Source organism: Drosophila sechellia, chromosome 2L, assembly GCF_004382195.2.
Source record: "Drosophila sechellia strain sech25 chromosome 2L, ASM438219v1, whole genome shotgun sequence".
NCBI lineage: Eukaryota > Metazoa > Arthropoda > Insecta > Diptera > Drosophilidae > Drosophila > Drosophila sechellia.
In genome coordinates this window covers 6,750,242-6,762,255 of record NC_045949.1, presented here as the reverse complement: position 1 = coordinate 6,762,255, position 12,014 = coordinate 6,750,242, and the positions used below count along the sequence as shown (strand labels likewise).

At 42.2% G+C, this 12,014-nt stretch overlaps 1 protein-coding gene and 1 long non-coding RNA gene across 4 annotated transcripts; one reads left to right on the top strand and one right to left on the bottom strand.

The window, feature by feature from the left end:
• Positions 1–2: 2 nt before the first annotated feature.
• Positions 3–4,198, bottom strand: LOC116801621. 2 transcript variants are annotated; one of them, XR_004362130.1, is made up of 3 exons: positions 4,094–4,198; positions 3,933–4,015; positions 3–386 (listed from the first exon to the last, which is right to left on the bottom strand). It is a non-coding gene; the product is annotated as an uncharacterized LOC116801621 (long non-coding RNA). The 2 variants fall into 2 exon arrangements; XR_004362129.1 differs by lacking the exon at positions 4,094–4,198 and having other exon boundaries at positions 3,933–4,079.
• On the top strand, positions 2,660–11,955 carry LOC6611454 (sodium/hydrogen exchanger 9B2). Of its 2 annotated transcripts, none has more exons than XM_002035960.2 (6): positions 2,660–2,912; positions 8,548–8,868; positions 9,077–9,185; positions 10,014–10,268; positions 10,325–10,497; positions 10,552–11,955. In XM_002035960.2, exons 2-6 carry the CDS (start codon positions 8,560–8,562, stop codon positions 11,830–11,832), a joined length of 2,127 nt encoding a protein of 708 aa, XP_002035996.1. In that variant the 5' UTR covers positions 2,660–2,912; positions 8,548–8,559; the 3' UTR covers positions 11,833–11,955. The 2 variants fall into 2 exon arrangements, with proteins under 2 accessions (XP_002035996.1, XP_032578141.1); XM_032722250.1 differs by lacking the exon at positions 2,660–2,912 and adding an exon at positions 8,382–8,482.
• Positions 11,956–12,014: the final 59 nt, after the last annotated feature.

Here is a 12,014-nt window from a genome sequence, read left to right as displayed (position 1 = left end):
TAAAGATAAGACATTTTTATTACTTAGCTTAAAGTTGCAGCTTGCTTCGCAAGGTATGCCATACTTTTTGGTTAAATTTATAGTGGGTATGCTGCAGTCGGATTGTTATCCGTGACATTCCTTTGGGCTTTTGTCGCTCCTTAAGGAGGCGGTATCCTCGATTGTACCTGGGTCTGGTGATTCGGCACCGCTCTTGTTGTGGGTCGCCGTGCTGAGAGCTGAGACGTTTGCCTTGTTTTTCCACGGGCGACTGTCTGAAGAGCAAATTTGCTTTAATTATTCCACGACAACAACGCCAGCATTTGCAACGGGTTGTGACTCAAATTCAGACACTAGCTTGTGGACCCTCCAGCAGCAGCAGCCCACACACATCCTTTAGGGTGGACCTGTAAAAAAAAAAAAATAAAAAATTTAAGACTTGAAACCACAATAATTTGATAAATAACGAAGAATGTTTGTCTTAACAAGAAGGTTGGTTAGTATGGGCATGTGCACAAGGCGTATGCGTAATATTTCAAGAACATAACTGATAAAAATCGTTTTCGCACAAAAAATCCACCTAAATGTGATGCTTATATAAAAAAAAGAAATATACAAACACTAATTATTAAAGAAATAAAATAAATAAGTGTGCTTTATCCCCAGACTTAGGTTCACCCAAATGGCCACATCTCAGTGGCTGGCGGTGACAACGACAACAAAACTTACTCAGGCAACGGTTCACCCCGCGCGCAGGACTTACCGTCGCCCACAGACAGGACCTTCGGCGACACTGAGTGACACCTTGTGAGCGGATCACCGCAGTTTCTCGCAGTGCACGACCCAGACATGACACTAGCCGGGCTTCCATCCAACCAATCGAGCTGGCTCCTCTCGGGTGGCTTCGTCGCATTTGATGCTTGACATTGTTGGCAGTCGATATTGGTTGTAATTAGCTTTAATTGAAATTGCTACACTCCCGTCCAGCCAACACGGATATGTACGTATGTATGTATGTATGTCTGCGCTGGTGTGTGGCACCGTGATTTGGGTTTTAATGGGGGAAATAGGAAAATGTTTGTAATTTTGGCAAAGTTAATTTATGGAGACCCCGCACGAATCCCTGACCCAGCCGCATTTTCATCAGCCACCTCGATGTCATGACGCATTTTACATTGGCCGTTTGCCACTCAAATAATTAGAGAAGTTTCATGCGAAAAGTTCATACATTTCTGCAATTTTGCGGATTGTTTGAATTGAATTCGATGGGACCATTTGCCGTTTTGTCTGCGAATTGGTATGAGTGCAAAAAACAATATGCAGATAGACAGAAAGTAGGTAAATATATTGCCGGAAATTAGATAAACAAATTTACAATAAATATTAAATGGCAGCAGTGAAATCAATTTTATTGCTATGCCGGCATACCTTTATGCGGGCAATGTCAGAAATATCAAATTAATCTCTGGCTAAAAATAGCAATAATCATTTTAACCAAAATATCAATTGTAAGCACTATTTGCACGATTTCATTATAACATTGTTTTGCCCAAATACCGCATATCATGTACTTATATTGCACTAATCAAAGTCAGTTTACCCAGGTGAATCGCAGCGGAAATCTTTGAGTACGGTTTATGGCGCAGATATCAAAAGGAATACTATTCAGTGTCTGCGAGGGAACACGCTTATCAGTTTTGAGTGTATTGCGATTTGTCAGTTGAAATTAGGCAAGTTAAATAAACGAAAATCATCCATTTGGATTTTATGCAAATGGTAAATAAACAAAGTGGCATCTTTATCCGTGTTTGTTTACGCCAAATGATTAATCTAATATAATGGGCAAGTATTTAGATATTTAGAGGCTATTTGTATTATTGATACGCATGGCGAGTTCTGCAAAGTCAAGTCAATTAGACCGCCAATTAACTAATTGACTTTTCTACCGCCATGCATTCAATGTGACTCAATTACCAAATCCCATCTAAAGTTCATCAAACGATGGGCAAACACAACGTCGCGACCATATCAATGCGTATTGATTAACGTGGCCATAAAGCCATCAAACGCTTTCAATTTTCGATTGATTGAGCTTCTTAAGACTGCCTAATTAAAGAGAAACCATTCGTTATCTCGGGTCATCAATCATATTTTTTATTGCATACTTTTTCGTGTCACATATAGGGCCATATAAACAATGTATTTTCACATCGCCAAGTACCAATTATGACATTGCATTCGCCGATGGTAAATTCTGAACTGAATTTATGGCCTGGGAAGCGTTGAGGAAATTATTTTGTTGACCATTTTATGGATCGCACAACTCGAGAGGGCCTTCAGTTCGAGATATAACAGCGCAGTAGCTATATAGTTGGCTAATACCATTGGCTGCCGATCGCCTTGATTTACGCCTCTTCTTCTACCAGAAGAGCGGGCTTTGGGCCACCTTTATTTTCAGGTGGGTGGATCACACCAGAAGATAAGACTTACAACCACATAACTTCGGGCAATTCTTCGCGAATCGGAGAGTGAGTAGGTGAGTGAGTGAGTGAGTGCGTGAATGAATGGGTGAGCAAGAGAGCGGTTTCAATTCGATTCGCTTCAATTCTTCCGATCGCGTTTACAGACGTGAGTGTGTGTGTGTGCCTATAAAACGCTGGCAGGAATTTGCAGCGACTTAGTCGTGCTTTTGGCCAGGTTGCGGATCGACTTCGCCTCAGTTTTCGCCTCCGTGGATCGCGTTTTGTGAATATGAAAGTAAAAGTCAACGCAGAACGACTAACTGAGTTTTAATTAGTCGAGAAGTGGCGCTATTCCGAGAAAAGTGAAGAAGATTAAAACACGAAGACAACGAAAAGTGACAAAAGTGCCTTCAGATTTGAGACATCAACGAAAGTTGTCTAATTTCCTCCTGGCCGCCGTGTGAATACAAAGTAGGTTTTACCACTCATTCGCATCTTCGAGTTCAGTGGCTGTAATAAAGTAAATACTTAAGATATTTCACATTTCTGGCTGTACGTGTTTTCGAAATGCCAAAGCAGCAGCCAAAACAGTGCAAATGCAAATTACACGCGCTTATGATTAAAACACCCGCTTGCGACTTTGAGCTGTTATTAATTTGGTTCATATATTTCACTTTATTTACGTTTTGCTGCTCATTTGCATATTGACCGAAATTAATGAAATGTGAATGATTTCTTAATGAACTCGAAATGAATGCATAAGAATATTTTATTGCATGAGGAAAATCAATTTGCAGTGCTACCAATTGTATCATCATTTAAATGCTATTAAGCGAACATCTCAAGCGGGTTAACCCTTTAATGTAAGCTGTGAACGAGTTCCAGAACGCATTAATTCCGTATCAGTATCAATAAAATCAATCACAATGTCAAGGAAATGCGCAGTGCGTATAACGGTTGTGCATTGTATATATTATATTATATATTATATACTTTGTAACACAATCAAAGAGAAGTTTTCTGCAGTTGGAAAATCTACTTTTCAACTTTGATTCTGTCTAAAGTAGCGAAGGAAGTATACAAAGATATATAGCTTGCTCTACTGTAGATACTTCATATCCCTAAAGATACAAATTTTTTTTTTACTCTTATGAAGTTGCATAGATCCGAAGTAATATAACTTATATATTACTATGAATTAATATTTAACTTAAATTTTTTTGCTGTGCACTGCAATAGAATAAACTGTGATCCACATCAAATCGTGCCGAAAAACACCTTTATGATACCACTAAATATTACCCAAATGTGTAACCTCTATCCGAAACATCTCGAGTATACCCAGTACATTAAGGCTTAGATAAGCAGAGGAAGTCTCAGCCAGAAGAGAACTGAGATGATAAAGGAAATACATGCATAATTAAACGAGAAGAGTGATACACGGGCCAAATCTTATCGAATGCCTCGAAAATTGGGCCAATAAACACTTACCACAATTAGCAGTTGTCAATGGGACTAATGACGAAGACCAAAGCCAGACGAAACGAGTGTAGAACAGCGTGAAGTGGATCCGACTGTGGATTACAGATATTGATAATGTTTTAATAAACAATTCGCGCAATTGAGGCAGATAAACCCCCAGTGGAAAGCACCTGAGACCCAGTGAAATCAAAACTGGCAAGGGGGGGCGGGGGTTGAATTGAAAGCGAAATCGAAATCGAATCTGAAGCCGATTATATAGAAACAACATTCATGGCTGATTGAGATTCGAATCGAGTGGAGTGGGTCTGTTAATGAAACACTCGTAAGTGGAGTAATCACACACATATTTCGCGATCCGATCGCAATCGTGAAACCAATTTAAAAGGGGCACCCGATCCCGTCTGCGTATTTAGCATTCGGAATGGAATCAATCACAATCCACACTTGGCCACACGGTAGTTGGGGTAGTAGGGCAATATCAAGCCAATTAAGTAGTTCGGCGCATTGATAAGGGTTTAACCGCTATTCCACCGCCCCCCTTATCATTACCTAGCCCCTTCAATTTTATATGAGCGACCACCAACTCGAGTGTTCGGTGGATTTTTATTTAGCCTTTCGTCCGATTTGATCTTTATGGCTAAATCTTTTTCGCCATAGCGCCCTTTGCTATCGCCGTCGATTGTCAGATAAGCCGCGAATATATTATATTATATGAATGTTCAACATACTGCGATCAATCATCGCAAAAGTCTTTTATATTTGCAATAAATTAATGCAAATATACGGCCGTAGATAACTTTGTGAAAGGTCCAACGAAATCCGTCGGCCATAAAAGATTTCAACGATGCCATCTAGCACTTGATAACTTCAATCGAGCGCTATTTAAAGAATATTCCTCAACTTCTTCGAATGTCTCTGCAAAAACCATTTAATTGATCAATTGAACGATTGGACTGGAGCTAAGTGAGAGTTGGAGGACGTCTCCTTTGACGTCAATCTGAAGTTGAGCACCCAGGAATCTATTCATGGTAATAAACTCTGTTTTATTGGCGCCCAATAAAGACTGCGACGAATCATTGTGATCATTGGTTTTATCAGAAGAAAACATTTAATAGAAATTTTTCGAAATATTCCATTTCATTTTTGGCGATTGCTTAATTACGAGGAGTAACTTAGCTGAAAATATGTGTATTTAACCATATTAGCTATTAGTATTTATATACACATAAACTTGAAGAACATGTTTCTATGATTCAATTAACAGTCCTACAACCGGCTAATCGCAGCCGGAAAAAGCCCAGCGGAGATTAGCCAAGTGTCCAATATCATCATATCTGCCTCGCCATTGGTCACATGTGACTCCGATTGATAAGAATCCGTGGAAATAGCCGACTGTGTATTCCCTCCATTTGAATTTGATTCAAGTGAATTGTTCTCAAAATTTACACGCTCCCCGCACTCAAGTGCTTTGGGGATTAATTGTGTAAGAATGCGCGTACCTTATTATCTCTCCTGATTATCTATTGCTGGGAAGTTCCGTAGACAATGCTCAACTCCGTCAATCGATTAGATTAACACAATGGCTATGGGATAACAGCCGTGCCATTTACAAGAAAAACCAAAGACGAAGCACTGAAATGCGTTTGTCGTCTGACCACGTTTGAAAGTGAATCACGTCACAGGTAGCTGCTACTAATACGGATATTACTTCTCCAACCAAGCCCATCCACCCAATCCATTGGTTACCTGCCCAATTTCAAATTCGTTGTAAAATGTAAATGTTTTTGCGCCCCAAACCCCTCCCCATTCCCCAATTTTTGGCTATGACCATTGCGCAATGGGTTTTGAAGCGTGCGAAGGAAAACCTTTTGGGCCAAAAACGGCTTGGCACCGCTCGTGCTAAGTAATCCGGCCACCTGACCAGTTCACCCAATCCGAATCTCCAGCTGGCCAACACAACCGCTCCGGCCAACTGACCCAAGCTAACTAACTGCTTCGAATTTGCTTATGCCCTGGCCAATCCGATCAGGCAAACATGTCACGTAGAATCGTTCCTCGCCGTTGTGTTCATTCGATGGCAATGCAAATGCTTTTTTTTGGTGTGGGCGCGCAAATGGGGGTGGGGCAACCAACCTACGGCAAGGTCAAAGAGCGGCAAAATCGTTGAAAGCCCAGGTTGAATGCAAAAATGACTAACAAGGGTTCAAAGTGAAACTCAAGATATCGCAAGCAATTAGCTAAATTATTAAATCAAAGGGATTGTGTATTTGCAAAACCTTTAATAACGATGAAGTTAAAAACTAAACAGTTTATTTTAAATAATTCAAAATTGAAATGCATAGTAAGGTAATATTAACTTGAAAATGAATTTGCTTGGTAATCACACGAGTTGTTCACCCTACGGATGACCTGTAATCGGGCCCATACGATGGCCTATTGATGATGAACACTTACTGTTTTATAGCCAGATATATATTTGTTTATATGTCTTAAAAGCCCAACAGATGACACACGAATGCTAATTAAGCCGCTTTGTTCGCCATTTGTTCGCATGATAGCACGTGACGATAATATACCTATGATATATTGATGATGATGATGATGATGAAGTGTCGAAAAGTTTGTCAACTCGGGTCTGTTTGATACCAGACACGCGTCAATTAGAGCCCCAAGCCCCCCAAAAAAGAAAAAAAACTAAGTAAAAACTAAATAATCAAAACCAATGCCTTGGCTTAAGATTAAGATCTAAAAGATTGAAAATCGCTGCTGGGGTGACTGTGCCAACTTAAATATTGTCCAAAACAATTTTATCACAGCAAATCACTCCTATCAATAGCAGCACTTTTTGTTGAATCGGCGCTAATTAGATGTGAAAATTGAAAACACTGAGCGTGGCTGGCCAATTATGCAGTTGTGATTGCAAATAGTCTCTTTCCGTTGCCAACATTTCTGATATCGTCTACCATCTTACCCCTTTCCGCCCACTTAAGTCTATATTTGGTACTCCAATCAGAGCGTGTGAGTATAGTCAACATGTTGCACATTGTTTAATGATAAAGTTATTGAACTGAATAAGATGTATAAAATCTCATCTCCATTGGTATCTGTCCATCGAATGGCTTCAAAACCAAATGTGCTCGCATTTTGGACAGATCTGTCAACTGCTATTTGCCGCCAGTTTTTGTGTGAGCCATAAATTAGCGAATTGAATAACGCAAGTTTGGACCAACTTCAGAGGGGGTGCGGGTGATGTCAGGGAACAACAATTTAAATCAACATTTTGCCAGGCACAAGCAACATGCTTGTGGCTTTGTTTGATTTCAGCATTCAGCTAACGAACCGCATGACTTGATGTCACATTCTGTTCTCCTCGCCGTCGAACCGCAAAAATAGCAAAAACAACGGAAAGCCCCGAAAAACATATAAACACCAAATGTATAAAATAATCAAATCAGCCTCATTATTTCGAGACGTCTCGGAAAAAAAAGAAATTAGGCGGCGTAGGGGGAGGGGGGCACATTAAACAGATATTAAGCCCAGCTCACGTGAATTTGTTTAGATAAACGCGTCATAATTGAATGTCAAACAAATGGCTAAAAAACTTCTTGGTCATCAAAGCGGCAACCGACCTGGTTTTTACATATTCATGGCTGGAGATATGGGAGTACCTATCAACCGCATATCATGTGTATCTTTTTGGGGCAGGTGATATAATTGAAGCTAATTGCCGTTAATTTTTATTGAGGTTTTAAGAAGATTTTACACTATTTATTTATTTAGTCTTTAACGTTTTCACAAGTTCACAATGGCACTGCGAAAAATAAATAAATCAGATAATACCAAAAATATTTTATGTTTAATATATTTTAATAGATTTTAACGATGATATATATAATGTATATATGTATATAACAAAAAATCACGTAACCGATAAGCAATATATTTTCTCACTATTTATGTCTGTTCTCAGAAGGCATACAGTGCGTATACGTAATCTATGAAATTATGTGCCATGTTTTAAATTCTTAATCATCATTCTTCTTAATCATAAAAAAAGAAAAAAAGGATTTTTCTCATAACTACCCATAATCGCAATAAAATACAGTTCATTTTTATAGTAGCTTATAAATGAATAAATAAATTAAAGAAAGAGCACAATAATTCTCATAATGAATTATATGACAATGTTAAATATTTTATTAGTTAATTTTCAGAGTAGTTTATAAATAAATAAATGAATTGGAAAAATAGGGCATTAATTCCCACAATTACGCTTTATATCACATTACCTGTCATTTTCCTGGACTTTGATAAATGGCTGTTTGGCTTTTCAATTAGCGCCTCGCCATTTCGCCCAGTGTAGCCACCAGATGCCTGTATATGTGTGTGTGTGTGTGTGCCCTTATGAGTGTGTGTGTCCACCTGGAGTTGGCGGATTGCCACCGAGCGGTAATGAATTTATTTCATTGCTAAACGTCGAACGAGATAGTTGTAAAAACTCGCGAATCGCTTCGAAATAATTTCATACATTTGATTCGCGACGCCGTCAAATGTTTAGTGTAAGCACAAAGGCTACTAATCGAAGCATTAAACGATTAACTTATTGTAAACTTCGTTCCGGCAGAGCCATAAGAAGATGACGGCCACGGGAGAGCCAGAAGCTCGCGAGGATCCCTCCGTCGGCGGAGCACCAGCGACCATAACCACACCGACGACCATCATCGCTCCGACCCCGATCCCAGTGCCCAGCGACGTGCCCATGCCCAATTCGAATGGCAGTGGCAATGGGGCTGGCAACCACAGGAGCACCATCGTCATCGAGAGCCAGCCCAAGCGGCGGGTCAGCATTATATCCGATCCCCCCATGATCGGCGGGAATGGTGTTCTCGGCACCGGATACGATAATCTCGCCTACGAGCAAAACCCGCGGCGTAAAATTTCACAGGTGAGTGCTGTTGGCTATATCAATTCATTAACCGCCGGCGATTGCGATCATTCCGCTTGTTGGTTGCATCGTAAAAACGGATTTTCCATGTACTACTGGCCATATAATCGCCTAATGAAATATATGTGTATATGGGCACACGCTTGTGAACCAGCGATAACTTATTGTTATTTAACAAAATTAATCGCGATTTGTATTACCATCGCAGACTTCCACACATTCGCACACGGACATTGGACCGGCGCGAAGGAAGAGCATCCTGAAGGATACCGCTCCCCATGACAACGAAAGTGATCGGGTCTCGACTCACAGCTATGGTAAGTGATCTTGTCCAGGATCGCAGGATCCTTGTCTAGAAAACCAGTTTGTCAGCGGCAGGATTGTTTTAATCTAATACCAAATAAGTAACTATGTGGCTATAAGCTATATATTTGTGGAATACTTAGATATTTCAAAAATATTTCTTATATAGTCTGCGACGTATATTGTCTACACCTCACTTCTCACGTGTGCTGAGCATTTTCGCTACTAACACGTTTCAAAAACTCAATCATAGGCGTCTCAATGAAGCTTAGAGTTCTTCTGCAAACGTGCTAAACTGTGATTTAGACAAGTGTATTATATATATTATAAATACACCATATAAATAAATATTCAACAAAGTATTTCCGACCATTGGCGCCAATTATATATAATAGCACTTATTTAAACACACGTAGAGTACATGATATGTATTTTTCCCAAATTTGATAGGAAGTTTCCTATCACTTCGGCGCTTCATTTTCACGGTCCCATTGAAATTTCAACCTGAATTAACCAGTTGGAAAAAAATGCAAATATATCAAGTTGAAGCGGTTGTTTGATCGGCGGCTACCGCTCCGATGTCTACCTCATTTTCCAGTCAACATTATCAATTAGCGAGCCGGGGGAAGTGGGCTCTGCCAAATCAAAATATTGTTGCGTAGGTCTTGCCTTTGACGCATTCCCCTTTCGATATAATAATGCCCATAGTTATCACCTAATTAGAGATCCCTGCTGACTGCGAAGATAATATACAGTTTGAGGTCTTGCAAACTGAGTACTAGGTGCTGGCGCACCCAGACCCAATGGCTTGCATCACTCATTGGAACCTTCTTCTCTCGCAGAAAACTATCGACAGAATGCGCTGGACGTGCTCAATGCGAAGTACAATGGCCACCAGATGGGTCAAAACGGAGGCGGCAGCAGCAATGGCGGTGCCAACTACGTCGAGGAGTCCTGGATGTACAACTTCTGCCTCAAGTGCCGCGGCGAGGAGCCATCCGCGTCCTGGGAGCCGCCCTTCTGGCAGAAGATATTCCCCTACCCGCTGTGTCCCACATTTAGGACGGTATCGCGCCTAATTTCCATTATTCTGATTGGTAAGTGTTTAAATATCTTAAAGTTATAATTGTATTAACTATTTTCTTAATAATAGGAGTCCTTATCTGGGTCACCGCCTTTGTGATCATCGGCGACTCGGCTGCCCCTGGTGGGCAGCTCTTTGGCCTGGTCGTTCTTACTGTGGCCGCCAATTTCGGAGGCTATCTGATATCGCTGACCACCTTGCCACGTCTCATTGGCATGCTCCTGGTGGGCATACTCTTCCAGGTGAGCTCCACATATTTTTATTTCATATCATCCCTTAACAATCACTGTTTACAGAATGTAGGCTGGGCCGACATTGATGGTGACTTCTCCAAGGTGACGGCTCATCTGCGCAAATTCGCGCTTACCATAATCCTGACTCGAGCTGGACTCGAAATGGAGCCGGAGGCCTTCAAGAAGGTGTACAAGACGATCCTGAAGCTGGGTATCATACCGTGGTGCGTGGAGGCGGTGGTGATGGCCGTGATGTCGCATTTTCTGCTGGATCTGCCCTGGATTTGGGCCTTCCTGCTGGGCTCGATCATTGCCGCAGTGTCACCGGCCGTGGTGGTGCCCTGCCTGTTCCGGCTGCGGACCAAGGGCTATGGCGTGGCCAAGGGTATTCCCACACTGGTGGTGGCCGTAGCCGGAGTGGACGATGCCCTATCGGTGGCCATATTTGGCATAATCAGCACGGTGATGTTCTCCGACAAGGGACTCGCCTACCAGATCGCTCAGGCACCGGTTTGCATCTTGGGCGGTCTGGGCTTTGGCGTCGTTTGGGGCTCGCTGGCCCGCATCTTCCCGGAGAAGGGGGACGCGTATGTGGTGCCATTGCGGACGCTGCTGCTCTTCACCGGCGGACTGATGGCCATTTATGGGAGCGAGGAACTGGGATTCGAAGGAGCCGGTCCCCTGGCTGTGGTCTTTTCGGCCTTCGTTTCGAATCTGTTCTGGTGCAAGGATGGCTGGGATGTGGAGGACAACCCGGTCTCCACCGCCTTCGAGATTTTCTGGATGATCTTCGAGCCAATTCTGTTCGGGCTAACCGGTGCCACCATTAAGATTCGCGAGCTGGACTCACACACGGTGTCTATCGGAGCGGCATGTATTTTCACGGGCGCCATTTTGCGAATTTTTACCACGGCGGGTATTGCGTTCGGAGATCGCCTCAACACCAAGGAGAAGTTCTTTGTGGGACTGTCGTGGATGGCCAAGGCAACGGTGCAGGCGGCTCTTGGTCCGGTGGCCCTAAAGCATATCGGAGACGACGCCACCGAGGACGAACGCAACTGGGCGAACATTGTGCAGACGATCTGCGTGTTCAGCATCGTTCTGACCGCTCCGCTGGGAGCGATAATGATCTCGGTGACGGGCACGAAGCTGCTGACCAAGACCAAGCAGCCTCAGGACCTCAGTGGCTGGCGACGCAGCCACCGGCCATCCATTCGCGATATCAGCATCATCGACGAAGAGGAGGAGCGCGAGGATCCCGAGATACCCGAGGACAAGGAGACGCACGACAACACGCTCAACAACGCCCACATCCCCAGCATTTCCTACACATACAATACATAGTCCCGCTTCCGATTCGCTCCACTTGTTGTGTCAAGAATAATGTTGATTGTTTTCTTATTGTACACTTAGATTAAGCGGATTCTGCATTCCGAATAAATGAGTAAGTTACTGCGAATTCTTTAACTAAGTTATACAGATTTTTTGAAGATCTTAATGATTATGACTGAAATATCACTTTTAAA

Bases quoted from the DNA above. Each gene is read 5' to 3' on its own strand.
- LOC6611454 (XM_032722250.1), top strand. The intron at 8,869-9,076 runs GTGAGTGCTGTT...TTACCATCGCAG, and splicing joins CGCGGCGTAAAATTTCACAG to ACTTCCACACATTCGCACAC. The intron at 10,498-10,551 runs GTGAGCTCCACA...CACTGTTTACAG, and splicing joins TGGTGGGCATACTCTTCCAG to AATGTAGGCTGGGCCGACAT.